Source organism: Hevea brasiliensis, chromosome 10 (genome assembly GCF_030052815.1).
Source record: "Hevea brasiliensis isolate MT/VB/25A 57/8 chromosome 10, ASM3005281v1, whole genome shotgun sequence".
NCBI lineage: Eukaryota > Viridiplantae > Streptophyta > Magnoliopsida > Malpighiales > Euphorbiaceae > Hevea > Hevea brasiliensis.
This window is the reverse complement of record NC_079502.1, coordinates 23,378,829-23,394,819: the sequence shown is the minus strand read 5'-3', so window position 1 is coordinate 23,394,819 and position 15,991 is coordinate 23,378,829. Positions and strand designations below refer to the sequence as shown.

The window sequence follows — 15,991 nt, the reverse complement described above, 5'->3', positions numbered from 1 at the left end:
CTTCTAGATGGTGTTCATTCCACCAAACCCAAGGCCAAGAATAAGGGTAGAGAAAGCTGCTTTCCGGCAGAAGAAGAGAGCTGGACCCTAGAACTGGAAAAAAAAAAAAAAAGAGAAAACTCTCTTTAAAAGGTAGAGATAGGGCTTCCCGAGCTAGGCATTTTGTGGTAGTGTCTTCGTTTCCTCGCTTCTACTCCATGTGCCGAGTGCCCATTATCAATTGATTGTATGTTGATTTTAACACGATTTATATTCTTGACTCCTATTGGATGTCTCATATGTTAATAGTTCTGTTTTTAATTATTAATTTTAGCTAAATCAGCTGTGCAATTAAATGACAAGTCGTAAGTAAAGATTTACCTATGTCAGATTCATGTGCAAATTCCTGAAATATTAATTCAAACGTGCTTTGCTTATGCTTATTTTGCTGGGATTTGAACTAAGTTATGGCTCCAATGGATTTTCTTTCATATCAGATTCCAAGTTAAACAATTTGATTGGACAATGAATCAATATATATTTAATTCTTCAAAATTACAAAAAAGTGTAACTTTATGGAAAACAATCGTGGGCTCTAGTAGTAACTGAAAGAAAATGCTGAAGTGTTTTTACTTCCTCCATGGAAAAGTAGCTTGAAGTTGGCATTTAATGTTAGGCTATTTGTATGCATAAATAGAATTGAAAATGGCCTCAACTAAGTCCCATATCGCACAATGAATCACATGAACTGGCAATAACAAGAAGCAAAACCGGGAAAATTAACGAAGACCAGAATTTCAACGACCCCCACAAACCTTTGGTCAAGAACATATTGAACAGATAGTGCACAAAATGAACTTGCTTCAAGTTTGTGTACTCGGTGAAGTTGAGACCTGCAAAGTTCATAATCAATTAGGCTTCAGAAAAATTATTTCTTTATTTTGCTTTAATAATAATAATAATAATAATAATTAAAAAATAACAAGAAGAGAAGAAGAGAGAATCGTAAAGAATATTACCTCATCTCAAGATGTCAATGGCAGCTTACAATGATCCTGAACAAAAGAAATACGCCCAAAACCAAGAACTCCTGAGCAAAACTATCGACTGAAATTTAAAACCTGTTACTGCCAGTTTTTCATTGCCATTCGTGGTTCAATAAAACCAAGAACTCCTGAGCAAAACTATTGGCTGAAATTTAAAACTTGTTACTGCCAGTTTTTCATGGCAGTTCTGGATTCAATTGTAGTGATATTGATTAAAAGGATTTTTCAAAGTTTATTCAATGGCCTGATTACATGCCGTATATAAGGAATTGACTTGCTTCTCAATTAATAGGTTAAAGATCAAAATAATGCACCATAACCCTCATTAAATTATTGAGGTCAAAGCACATAAACCCCGCCAAGTAATCAAGAAGTTTCAACCTGGTAGGAAACATAATCATGCTCAAACTATGAATTAACACAAATGGTACAGCACAAAAAAAGAGGTAAACAAAACTACAGTGATATGTTTATCAGATGAATTCTAAGCTGTACAACAGAAAACTTTACGTCTTCAAGTAAAAACTCAATGACACAAAGTCATCACCTCTGAGTCATTCCTCTTTCTATAATCAAATAACCTCCAACTTTTGAGCATCATTTAGAAGACTTTTGAGAATGACATGCACATGTGCTGCCACGTGATTGAGGTATGCAAATCTTTCTGCACAATATGTACAACTCAGTCATCAAGCCTCCAGGACATGCATGCCACCTGAAAGCAGCCACTCCTTAAAAATTATTCAAAAAAAAAAAAATAAAAGAAAGGGGAGGGAAAAGTTAAGATTTTTTTTCCCTTTCTCTAAATATAAGCAAAGCTTGTACTTTCTAGCTAAAAGATATGCTTGGAAGCAACTTCCAGAGAAATTGATTTCTTATAGCCACTAGAATTTATTTCTTGGACTGGATTTTAAGAAAACAATTTAACTGTTACTTCTATGATATTGCAAAATCGCTCCTTATTTGAGTGTGATCCCCTAAAATAATACGAAGAAGGAGATTAGAAAAGATGCAGCCTATAGAAATAATCCAGAATGGACCACTAGTTTTACTAATCAATGCAGAATTAATCTAAGGTAAAAGTAAACACTCTATTTAAGGAAACAAAGTAGACATAATCCTACCAACTCGTATTCACAACAGATTAGAATTTCATGCTGAGAAGAAAATAGCAAAAGTTCAAAGCATGTCTTCTTCCAGAACCAAGCAATGTTTGAACATGAGTAAAATTGCCTTGCCACAGCCTTGATAGATGGTCTACTGAAACAAGTCGCTAGTGAAGGTTTGCTTTTTCGGTGTTTCTCATACAGGTAGAGTGCACACTGAAAAAGTGTAATCCTACTTTTAGGTAAGCTATAGGTTAAGAGCAGAAAGAAGCAGTAGAGGTGATGTCATTTTTCTTTGAAGTTAGACATCTGTGAAACTACTTTCACCTTAAAAGTCATTTTTCCGTGAAGATGCTTTTCATGCTCACATATATCAAAGGTAATTTGATTATGGATAACTTCTTCCTCATAAGTAGGCACAAATAAACAATAGGAACATGCTTCCAAATCAACATATTTTCATACCCTTCAGAATAAAAGCTAAGGAGATGGGCTCTCATCATCTGAACTGGAATAGTCAATCTGCCTTCCTGCAATGGCGGGAAATAATCTCTGGCGACTATTTTCAGATTGCTGACGGTTTTCAAGAGAAGCTGACGATGCTGGAGTCTCCTTTTTAGATGTCCTTCTTGGCATTGTTGCTCTGTCATCTTTGACATCTTTACATGCCTTATCTAACATTACCAAGAAATCACGCACAATTGTGAACAAATGCAAACCTTCATTCTTTCCTGCATTCCCATGAAAATAATCTGCTGTGCTTTGCACCAGAGCCATTATTCTCTTTTGCTCTTCCGATAGCCATGAGATTTCTGACTTTGCATGATCCACAAAAGTAGTCAATGTAACATAGAATTTACTGTCTTCTTCCAAAGTCTTCATCTCAGAATCTAGAAATGCTTTAGTTTTATTCAGTGATTGTGTAAGTTTGGACACTGTAGATGTCAGGGCATCAGCATCTACTGCTGCTGCCTTTTTTACATCTTCTAACTCGGTGCTTAAGCCTGAAACCACTTTAAGGCCCAGGTTACGATAGTGTTCTGATGACTGATTAGAATCCACATCCAAATCCTCTGACTTTACACTACAAACACTCTGGCTTGGCCTTGCTGTGCGGGCAGCACGTATGCCTTCAGAACGGATAATCTCCTGAACAACAAAGTGCAAGAGTGTAGTCTTGCCATCAGTTCCCTTGACATCAGAGAGTTTCAAGAGTGTGTCAAGCTTAAAGGCCAGTGCACCACCCCGATATGTACCATCATTCATGCGGTTACCAGTTTTCAGAACTGCTTCTAATAGTTTCAGAAATAGCCTGCTGTTTCTGAGCTTGTCACTAGCTACCTGTCATCCGAAATGGTTTATAATTATGTAGCCACAAATATTAAAGCAAACTTTAATATTGACATAGGATCTCAGACATGAAAACTATACTGAAGAATGTAACTTCCCTAGCATGAACAGTAGGACAAAATGCCAGGTCCTAACTCTTGACTTTGGGTTAAAAAAAAAAAAATTTAACAAACCAAGGATTAACATACTAGAGTTTATGAATTGGAAAGTTAACTGAAACTATCTCCATATACTTTGTCTCACCTCAAGAGCTGCAAAGGACTCCTTGAGGGTTGATACTTCTTCCTGAAGAGAACTCATGAACAACAATGACTCCATTCGTTTAAAAGCAAATGGGATTTCAACCAAGATTTTGAGGAAACGCTCAGCAGGGCCCAATTGAGAAAGATCACCCGTGAATAACCTAAGCTTCAATTCCTCTTCTGGTGTCAGTGTCATCTTCAACAAAGTTTGGAGGAGCTCTGCTGGAAGTTCAGTACCTAATTCAATAAGTAAAAACATAAGCCATTTATACCCTGAAGCTTCAAAACCAAGTGTAACTATCAACAAACTATGTCCATGCTAATATGAAAAGATATACCAACTTACCTATTGAACAGTTTGAAAGGGAACATAAAATTCTCTGTTAATTTAAAACTTTATATATATTCCTAACACTTCAATTCTTTTTCTTCAATGTATTTTGCTTTCTTGGACCTTCCACTAGAATAACCATAGTGATGGGCATCAATTTTATCATCAAAATGCAAATTAAATGCTAAGGTGGTCTTTAGTGTTGGAAAGAAATTAGAATCATTGGTCCTAATTCATGGGCATGCATAAACACTAAGACCATGGCTTGTTTCTCTAGTCCGAAGCATAATCAAATATATAAATATACCAACCATGTTTATAATTCACAGCCTAAGTGTTAACCAGATTGCTGAAACAAAAATGCTCCAAGGATTGAATAGAGGAAGAGAAAAAAATGGATAACCTTTCTGACTATAAACACAACCAATTGAGAACACCTTTCTCTGCAGGGAGTTGCTCACCAACACTACCTCGGCCAGGAAAATATTCATACAGTTTGCACAAACAGTTGCAATTATGGTTCATGGCCAACTTATGCCAAGATGCCCTCACATGCATACACATGTTGGCCATTTAGTTGGCATGTTGCTCAACTTCCCTAAGAAAGTTATAGGAGTCCAGTTAACTGCATGGAGTAAGAGGAAGTGATTCCCCATGTCTCGGTAGCCAAGATAATCTCTACAAGGAGGCCTAACTGAGCAAAGGTCTGTGGGTCCTGGTTTGGCCTATCATGGGTGGCCCAGGCCCTTTACCTTCATTTATAATCATAACAACTCCTCTTATAGACAAACAAACAAAGGAGGAAAAGAAAGAGAGAAAAGGAAAGGAAAGCAACCATGTGCAAGAATTTGTGTAATGAAACTCATTGTTTGTTACATTTTTCTTGGTGATTGTGGAGGGGATATCTAACTTGAAGCCAGAATATCAATTTTCAAAGCAAGAAGATTGGAAATTTGTTTCACCCATAATCCTACCTCACGACTTCCCCTGTCTCCCTATGCCAGCCTCCGCGTCAACCCCCACATCAAACACCCCACCTCTCCCCACCCCAACCCCACCCCCCAACACACACACACACAAAAAATAAATATAAAAATAAAAACAACAAAGAGAGAGACTAAAATACAAACAATTGTAGATTGGTTAAATATGTTTGTACAAATTTAATGAGCAAACACTATTAAAAATAAAATTCCACTAATATAAAACTATCAAGAAATGTCTAGTATTCATGCAATACACGACACATTTGATCATTTTTAGGGATTTATTTCAAGTGAAAGAAACTAATGAGAGATAGAAAGTCACCATCTCGCAAGGCATCAAGGACTTCTTCTGCAGTCACATTCAATGCACGTAGAAGAATTGATAAATTTTGTGCTTTCCTAGCATCAATGATCTGTATATACTGGATTGAAGGTGCAGATGAATTCTTTTTGCAATCACTTTTGCCCTTAGCTGCAGCATTATAACCAAACAATGATTCTATCATCTCCTCATTGAACCTGCAAAACTGAAGTATTTCATTGCTATATAACAGTGTGGTAAAATTGATTCAATTAGAGGTAGAATGTAGTCTTACTGGAATGATCCAGAGCTGATTTCATGCCAGACCATTGAATGATCAGGGCTGGCCATAACCTTATCCCAGAAGAATGGCTTTAACTTGGTCTTTGAAGATCCAGATGAACTATAATCATCATCTCTCTCACTGGAATCACTGTTTCCCCTACGATGTGGTCCAAGGGCTGAAGGCTTTAAGTTGGCCTTTGGTGGAGGAACAGGTGGAGCACGAGCAACTTTAGGAGGAGGTGGTGGGGGATGAGGACCAGGAGGAGGAGGTGGTGGTGCTCCAGGAGGTGGTGGTACTCCAGGTGGTGGTGGTGCTCCAGGTGGTGGTGGTCCAGGAGGTGCAGAAGATTGTGGAGCCTGTCTCCCAGGAGGAGGTTTTAGAGGAGGAAATGCTTCGCCAGCACTGAATTTTGATAACGGTGTCTCAACTAGTGAGGGACCATAATTTCCATCCTTCATAGACAAATTGCTCTTAAAAGAAGCTGTCATCCTGCTATTTGAGCCGTACTCCTTAAAATTTGAATTTCTGAAACCAGAGGAATTCTGCGAAGAACCTGAAAGGTTGAAAAATTGATAACATGCTTTTAGAAACTATTCTTATAATAATCAATGACAGCAAAGTTAAAAAAAAAATATGCATACTAGCAGAGATATCATTTAAGTGGAGGAGAGGCCTGTCATCTCTTTGTCCATTTCTAGGTCCAATTTTGTTATTTCTGCCCCTACAACATAACCAGCAACAGAAGAGTGCAGCAACAAAACAAAACGTTGTTGCTGCAGTTGCTACAACAGCTACAAAAATTTCATTCTCAGTGTTATCATAACCATGTCCTGTTCGATGTGTACGAGCATGTGATCGTGGTGGAGAATGTATACGAGTTGCATGCGGTGGAGATTGGGGATGTGAATTTTTCATATCTCGCTTATGCTGTAACTTCTTTTGAAAGAATGGATGAGGCAGTTGATTGGAGGATGAAGAACTGCTAGGTGCTGAATTAGAAGGAGCTCGACTGTAACCTGGGAATGTTGCTGAATGGTCTGAAACCAGATATGGAGCAGGGCTTGGTGCTATCTGCCCATGAGAATCACCAGCCAGAAATCTTCCGCGAACACTTGGCCAACAAAAAAGCAACTCAAAACACTCGAACCAATGTGGGGGGATATCCCCTTGGGCTGAAAGGCCAGAGATTATATTTTTTGTCCTCAAGCAATTCAAAAGTTCTTGTTTCAGATAGGATGGCAGAACACAGATAGCTTTGCATACGTATGTTGATTTTGAATTTGTAGTTGCTTCCTGAGGTAAATAGTAATCCAAACCTTCAAAACAATCATTTCTGTTGATCAATGCTTTCCTACAATGGATGCAAGCCAGTTCTGCCTGTGTTTAGAATGTTTCATCAAATTCTGGACGTAATAATCAATCCTGTCTTATAATGTTTCATTAAATTCTGGAGGTAATAATCAATCCTCTCCTAGAATTATTCATACAACTTTTCCCAATTGCCATTTTTATTGTTGACACAGGCATGTCAGTTTTTGATGAAGCTCTTAATCATATTAAACAAAATTTGCTACAGAAAAGACATTGAAAGAGCCGCCTGATTGTATCTACATATAAAGGCAATAACGAGATAGCATATGATGAAAATTGTTTTAAGGAAAGATAAATTTAGCCATGATTCGACTCTTCTCAGTAGCATTGAGAGAATGGCACAACCAGTGACTGAATTTTATATGCAGAAAAAAGCTGCCTGACTTGCAAATGTTGAGAATCCTAGCTAAATTCAACTCAAAATTACAGAAAAATCAGATGCCAAAGAACACTTCCATCAGTGACAAGACCATATAAGTGCCTAACACAGTAGAATTCAATCTCTTTCTTTCGACTAGAAATTATTGAAATGGAGTAGTAGAAAACAGAATCATTCAAAACATCTAAAGGCTTCCTTTGAAATAAATCATTTGTAAGAAAATTCAATTGAAGTCTCACAAAATTATGATTGATTTCTATTTCTTTTAAAATGAAAATATTTTTAAGTTAAAAAAATTGAATTCTTTCATTCTAAACATGAGAATTGATTAAAAAAATCAATTAATTTGAATTCTTGTAAAATTCCAGTTTCAAAACAGGGGGACTACGAAATTGATTTTATATTCATGTTCAACAAAAAATTTAGTTTAGGTATGATGTACTTTGAATGCTGGAAAACTTATAGTCATGAAGGAAACAATGTGTGCGTGTGTGTGTGTATATATCTGTCAAATATTTTCTTCCCTCAGCTTTTTTTTCTTTTTTTTTGAAATTCTTCTCTAAGCTAAATAAACATGCTTTACTCTAAACTGAGATAGTTAGCTGGTATCGCTTTAAAAAAGGAACAAAATACCAGAAAATAGGTATTTCACCAATTAACAATTCTCAGTAAATGCAGTTTAAATTATATAGAGAAAAACTGTGGAAGGGTTTAAATTTTGTTTCATATTCATAGCATTTAAGCAACGAGAGAGAGAAAGAGAGAGAGAGAGAGAGAGAGAGAGAGAGAGCTAATAAATTTTACATACAATTTCTTCTGTTATTTCAGAACAGCCATTGCCAAAAAACATTTCCTCTCTCCTCATGCCTGGTGTACTCCCAATTGCAAACGCGCAAAACAGAATCATCACCAACACAAATGCATTGCCAGCTTTTCTCAATTCCATTGCCTCTCAAATCGCCACCCCATTCGCGCAATACCCTTCTCATTATCTAATCAAATCTGATAATGCTCTTCAAATTATTACATATAATGCAACTAAACATAAACACAATATCTTCTCTCTGTGGAAGAACGAAATGCTACACCAAATGCAGATATCCTTCTTCATCTTTCAAAGTATTGGCATATTAATCAAAAAACAATTCCTGTCAATCTTGAAAACCCGGAATTAAGATTGGAAGGCAAAGGTAAAATCGTACAATAATGAAACTATACTCAGCAGAGCTATGATGGTATTCTTTAAGGATGAAACAAGAAAATGTTAAAGAAAGAGAGAGGAAACTTGTTGATGATAGACGGAGGCAAAAATTGTGAAAATTTAGAACATATTTTCGTATAGAAAATTTAGAAAGTTTCTTCTTTTCCGGGGCAAGGAGAGGCGAGAGAGAGAGAGAGAGAGAGAAGAGAGAGAGAGAGAGAGAGAGAGCTGACGCGCAAAAAGACGTGAGAAGAGTAATGTGGGACACCCATTCTGGTTTTCAAGGTTGTCTTCGCTTTTTCTTGGCCCAATTTTGACTTGGAAGACTAAACTTTGATTATACTCAAACATTTTAATTTTGGATAATAAAATTAAATCTCTAACATTGAATATAATTATAATTGCTTTTTGATTGCCATACATTTGAATATAATTGCTTTTTGATGCCCATAAACCCTAAATTTATGTTTATATTTAATCAGGTTTAATAAATAAATAGTTACTCATATTATTATATTCATCGTTTATGTTACTTATATATCAATTATTATGGCCAATTAGTTATATCTGGAGAAATTTATATCACACTTAAATACTTAGATTTTGGAAATTTGATTATTTAATTTTTAAGTTTTATATTATATTATATTTTAATTTATAAATATTAAGAAATAAATTATTTAATCATTTTAATTTTAATATATAGAATAATTTTATTCTTTTGATTTTAATATTTACAACAGTTTTATCCATTGATCAAAGAATTAAATTATTTTATATATTAAAATTACAGGGACTAAAGTGTAATATAATATAAATTTTGAAAATTAAATAATTAATTTTTTAAAATTTAAAAATAAAAATATAATATAGTGAAAAACCTAAAAACTAAATAATTAATTTTTTAAAATTTAAAAACTAAAATATAATATAAAACAAAATTAAGAACAAAATTATAAATTTTTCTTATATTTATATCCTAATCCTCTTACTCTTTATTTTTTTTTTATTATATAATATACATATTTAGCTCTTCTAAACTTATATCGTAGATCCATCCCTAATTATATTTATATCTAATATCAAAGTTCACCTTTATTATTAAAATTAAAAAGTATGCTCATAGCCAAAAAAAAAATTGTAAATGTTTAGACTCTTAAATTCAATCGACATTTTTCTTATTACTATAATATCCTAAGATGAAGTTTCGATTTTTATATATAAATAATTATAAAATTGACTCCATTAAAACTTCAATTTAAAATCTCATAAAATTAAAACTCATTTATCCTAATATCTTTTTAATCAAGAAGTTTGCATTTTTATTTTATCATGCTTGTTACAAGACTTCTAGCACTTATATGAGGAAATTATTTTTAAAACTTCAATTATATTTCATATAGGGTACACATGGTTCTTAACTCTTTTAAATCAAATTAAAAATAAAAACTTTATTGGAACTGAATTATATGATATTGAATTTTTTTCTATTATTATTTTGGTATAAAACATAACTTATTTTATTCGTACATTTTTTTTAAGATTATATATATATATATATATATATATATATATATATATATATATATATATATATATATATATATATATATACCTATAAACTTTTATATTTTATATTTCTTATATTTGCATATAATGTACAATAAATCTATTTAAGTCTAATATTATCTCTCATTTTCTCTGACTTTTCTTGACAATTTAGTGTTCTATATACATTTAATCAATTAAATTAGACTTTCCTTTTCTTAGGCTTTATCTATATTTGAAAATTTTAATTAGTATACCAAAATTATATTTCTAACATTAAACAATATATATTGGTTTTAAAACATAAATTGTTAATATATTATATAATTATATAATTTATTGAAATTAAATAAGTTATATGATTACAAATTAAATAATATATGTAAAAAATTATTTATATGGTTTCACTGTGTTTATTTTATGAAAAAATTAAAACATTATTTGAAAAGTAAGTTAATTAAATATGAAAAATGAAACTTTAAATTATATATATATATATATATATATATATATATATATATATATATATATATATTCAAACGTGAATAAAAAAATTTAGGGGCAAATGTAAGATTTCCTCCATATATCATTTGATGCATAAGATTATGACTTATTTTACAACCTATTTGGTTGAAATCAGTCATGGAATTCATTTCATTTATTTATAAATTAAATTCTTTTATTTGATATGATATGTATTAAATGTGTAATTCATTTTAAATGAAATAAATATTATGTTAGGTATAAATGTAAAATTCAATTTAATATATTTTTTTAAAAAATATCCTTTTTCTATTTACCACCATTATCACTCTGCTACAGCCATCTCTACGACCACCACCATCACTACTATTCAGTCGCCGCTGCCATCACTACTACCACCACCATCATCGCCACCACTCCACTACTTCCTTATCAATTTACAACAAAAAAAGAAGTAAAGCCTTAAAAAACAAAATCTACTACTATTGCATTAAACAAACTCTCAAAAAGTTAACAATAAACAAAGCAATTGAATATTAGTTAATAACAAGATACAAAATGCTAATCTACTACTTCAAAACCTATCATTATAACCTCACATTAGCATAGCAACAATATTTAGAAGTCATATACATAAATTCTACTACTAACGTGAACTATCACTACAAGAAATTTTTTTTTTTAAAAAAAAAGCTAATAAAATTACCAACTAAATATAAGGATATGTAGTTGGTAATTTCGCAACCAACTAACTCTAAGTTGATTAGTATTTGAATCATTGCCATTAATTACAGATTAAAATAAGTTGGTAATTACTAACTGAAAATATAGTCAATAATTTGCAAATTTTAATTAGTAATTTTGTCGCCAAATCGTAAGGTAGGAAGTTACTCAAGTACTATTTATTGACTAAACTCTTTGTTAGTATTTTTGTTGTTAAATTGTAGGGATTGAGAGGACTTAGTTAATATTTACCGACTAACAGATAGCCAGTAATTACTGACTATAATTGATTTATTCTATAAAATATCAATTATATTTAATTTTAGAAAACTTTACTGAGACTCTTTAGTGGGTAATATTTTGAATTATTTAAAATTTATTTACCTATAGAAAGATTGTAGCTAAATTTTATACATTATTTTTTTTAATTGTACATAATTTGAAAATTAGTGCCATCTAAATATTTTGGTCGATATATTTTTTGTTTAATTAATTACTTGCAACTTTTAATGATCGGTACTTTTTGTTTATAAATTATTTTAATATTTCAAATTTTAAAATATTTTATAATTAATTTGAAAGTTAAAAAATTAATAAAAAATACTAATAATACATAGCAAATAATAATAATAATAATAATAATAATAATAATAATAATAATAATAATAATAATAATCCAACAATAAAAATAATTATTGCATAAAACAAATTAAATATAACATCCATATCAATAAAATAAAGCATACTAACGTTCAATAAGTCAAATATAAAATTCAAAATCCTCAATTTTGTGGAGGTGGAGGCGTTGGCAAGCCTCAGACTAATTTCATCACCTCCTCTATCATATAACTTCTCTTGTGTTCATATTTGTCTCTTTTTGCAACTCTATTTGCAACTTCAATTGATCCATACGATCTATCATAGCTTATCTCTCATCCTTAAGCTATTTCTCCAACTATTATACTCGTTGTTGTAAAGCAGCATTTTGAGTAAAGCTTGATGTTGACGCCCTACTCGAAGATGTTCTAATTGAAGGGTAAAAAGTAGATGCTTCGGATCTAAGGCTATAATCCTTTCATCTCTTATTGCCACCTCTAACAACAACCAAATAAAGATGGTTCTCATCGATGTTGTCGGATGTGATTTGTTTTAGCTCCTCCTTCGCAGCCACTATAACGTCCTGGATGTAATAAAAATAAAAATAAAAATCAATTATAATTGATTCATCATATAATACAATAAAAAATTAATTGAGGTGAAATAAGTAAAAGTATGTCGTACTTGTATCTTCTTGAATTTTTGGTCTGCAAAGTCTCATTTTCATGCTTCTATGTGTGATTGTAGACAAACAACTCAATCAGAGTTGGTTTTGACCCAATTCTTTTCCCTAAACAAAAGATAAATAGTAATCACAAACTAATTACTATATGTGTCACACCTTTCCCCTCTGCAAGGCATAACATGATCCCATAGAATACCTAATGAACTATCGAACTTCACCTACCAATAGCTCATTAAGCACCCTACAAGGGATTTTAAAAACCATTTTTTACTTTTTGAAAGTGGTGAGCATTTTCTTACATTTAATAGGAGTTTAAAAACTAGTTCAAATTTTTGTCCATTTTATTTTTACCCAAATTTTTAGAAAAATATATGCAGAGTGCCGTTTATATTTTAAGAAAACAGTTCTTCAAAAACCTGTAAAAACACTTCCTATAATTCCTTTTATCAAAATCTATCACTACTACAACACAATCAACACAATTTCTTTTCAAACTCCAACATTCCAAACATTTCTCAATTCAATTGTCATCAACTATAGTACTCAATAATTCCATTCATTTTTCATTGAAGTTAAAACAATTTACATTCATCAACCAAAATATACATGAGAAAATCCAAACTAATATTATTATAATTTTCTATACAACTGCTCAATTTTACATACATACATATGACAATACCATGTTTACATCAATTAAAACACAATGGGTATAAATAAAATACCTGTAAAAAAATTTTCAAGTTGTGCTCCCCTATTACTTTAGCAGCTCACTCTGCTGCTATGTCCTTTTTTTTATCTGCAACAGCAAAGAAAGCTATCACTGAGTATAAAAATACTCAGTGGTTCACAATAAAACGTAAAATGCATAATATAAAACATTTATGAATAATTCATAATTCAAAAATCTCATAATCGAATTTCACAATTTTTCAAATCACATTCATAACAAATCACAATTCTCAAAACTTAATATAACACAAATTTGATCAAACAATTTAATAAACACAGTGTTGCCAATCAATAACACAATATAGGCCATGGCACAAAATTTCTGAACATGCCATGTGTACATCACGACAAGGCATACTCACCGCACTAATCGAAATCAATAAGGGAGGTGGCTAGCTAGCTAATGAGTACGCATCCAAACTCACTTCCTGACTGGGAAGCCAAAGAGGGAGGAATATAGTCATACTCACCCCATAAATGGAGGAGGAACATAGTGATATTGCCACGCCAAGTGTGAATAAAAAATAATTTAAATCAAGTTATTCAAATATTTCACGCAAAACACAAATCAATTTCCAATTCAAATTTCCATTCATAAAATGGCAACACAGCATTTCTCGAAACTCATAATTAGTATAACTAATTCACAATGCATAGCTAAATAAGTTTTCAATTAGAAAATGATAAATTAAAGTTTATTGTGTACAAACCTCTTTTGTCGACTCAATTTACTCAAACTTTCGTTTCTCCTTCAAAGATCCATTTCCAACTAAAACACATAAATTTTAAGTGCTTCAGTATTTATTTCTAATACTTAAATTCCAATAATGAATTCATATATACTTAATTCTAGCCCCAATATGCTTAAACTAACATTCTTGAAAATTTTCATTTCGAAGTTACTATTTACGATACTATTCAAGTCAATTTATTGACTTTCTTATGCTTAATAAGTTTATTAGTTCTGATTGCACCCATATACCACATTTTAGGTGTCAATTTTGTTGGCATTGATTGCCAATTCAATTTCTAAGTCTCCTAAGAGAAATTACAATTTTTCAATTTTGGTCCCCCGTTTTCTACTATTCCATTGGTCTGGTTACTGTGAGTATTTGGATAAGTATCCTTCATCAAAGTTGTTCCTTATTGTCTTAACTTTAATTTTCTTTTTGAATCACTCTATTTGGAGTTTTGTAGCCCAAGTTATGCCTATTTTTCTAAGGCTAGTTGGATTTGGTGTTACCCAGAATTCTGGGCAATTTTCTGGATATTGGCAGTTTTTGGTGTGTTGATTACAGGTGAGTTTTTGAATAGGTTATAGTCAAAATTTGGGTTTGTTTTCTTCATAAAAGTTCTAGTTCTATGCATCAGCTTTCCATCGGTATAAGATTCAGGTTATTTGGACTTTCCTAGACCAAGTTATGGTCATTTACGTAACTACTGTTTATTTGGTCATTTTTGCACAGGTCAGTGTGCCCAATTCCAGATTTGGCTTGATTGTTCACTAAGTTATGATTACTTTTTGGGCATAATTCCTGAATGAAAAATGTGTCATTTTGTATCTATTTTCATTCCCAATTTGCCTCACACCAATTGGGTTGCTAAATTTTCAGTTTTGGTCCCTGAAAGGGACCTAGGTCAAGTTGCCTATAGATTGACCCTCACCAATCCGAATTTAAACTTGTTTCCAAATATTCATACACATCAAAAATGGTCACAATTGACCATTTCTCAACTCAAATAAGGTCAACTACATCATTTGGCCAATTCTCAAAATTTTCTTCAATTATTCACATGCTCAAAACCCTAGCTACACATAAAATTCAATCTAATGCATTTCAAAGTGTACATTCATAATCTACACACCTAATTCACCTCAAATAACCATTTAAAACCATCAAACTCATTCATATCAAACCCTAACCCTAGCTGGACGAAATTCCATATTTCTTCCCCAACAATTGTTTTTGTTTGATTTTAAATTAATTTCTAAGTTTAACTCATGCACATGAGTATAAATCTAAAGAAAAATTTGGAATAACTTCACTAATCTTGTTTAGACAAAACTTCCTCTTCTCAAATCTTCAATTCCTTTCTTCTTTTTGCTCCTAAGTTGTTTAGTAAGATCCAAAGACAAGATTTAATGGGGGAGTTTAGGGATTTAATCATTGGGTTTAGGGTTTCTCAAGCTTAAGTGGAGCTTCAATGGAGTTTTGGAAGAGAAATGTAAGAGAGAGATGGGCGGCTGAAATGGGTAGAAGAAGAAGTGAATTTTTTTTTTTTTTCATTTATATCTTTAAATTAGCTATTTGACTTAGTCTAAATTTGTAGGCAAAAATAAATTAATTTTGACATCATCTAAGTGATGTAATAACACTTTTTTCCTTTTTTTTTTATTTTTCCATTAGTTCTGTAATTTAATTCCCGATTCCAAAATTTTCTTTTCTCCAATTTTATTAGACAGTTAGTTCAGGAGTCAGCTCTAGGGGTGAATTGACCAAATTTCCCCTCGCTGGTTCAATCTAGTTTGCAAGTTATTCGATATTTCTTCCGGATTACTGACCTAATTATTTGATCTGCTTAACCATTCTTTTTCGTGATTTTCTCTTTACCACTGTGTTTGCAATAGTCTTAAGGACCGCGGC

General features: G+C 32.0%; 1 protein-coding gene across 2 annotated transcripts; it reads right to left on the bottom strand.

Annotated features, from left to right (window-relative positions):
* Positions 1-1,407: 1,407 nt before the first annotated feature.
* On the bottom strand, positions 1,408-8,820 carry LOC110661954 (formin-like protein 3). 2 transcript variants are annotated; one of them, XM_021820799.2, is made up of 7 exons: positions 8,186-8,820; positions 6,269-7,004; positions 5,637-6,180; positions 5,363-5,559; positions 3,725-3,960; positions 2,597-3,472; positions 1,408-1,740 (listed from the first exon to the last, which is right to left on the bottom strand). In XM_021820799.2, exons 1-6 carry the CDS (start codon positions 8,321-8,323, stop codon positions 2,612-2,614), a joined length of 2,712 nt encoding a protein of 903 aa, XP_021676491.2. In that variant the 5' UTR covers positions 8,324-8,820; the 3' UTR covers positions 1,408-1,740; positions 2,597-2,611. The 2 variants fall into 2 exon arrangements, with proteins under 2 accessions (XP_021676491.2, XP_057985227.1); XM_058129244.1 differs by having other exon boundaries at positions 6,269-6,978; positions 8,186-8,320.
* Between the last annotated feature and the right edge of the window lie 7,171 nt (positions 8,821-15,991).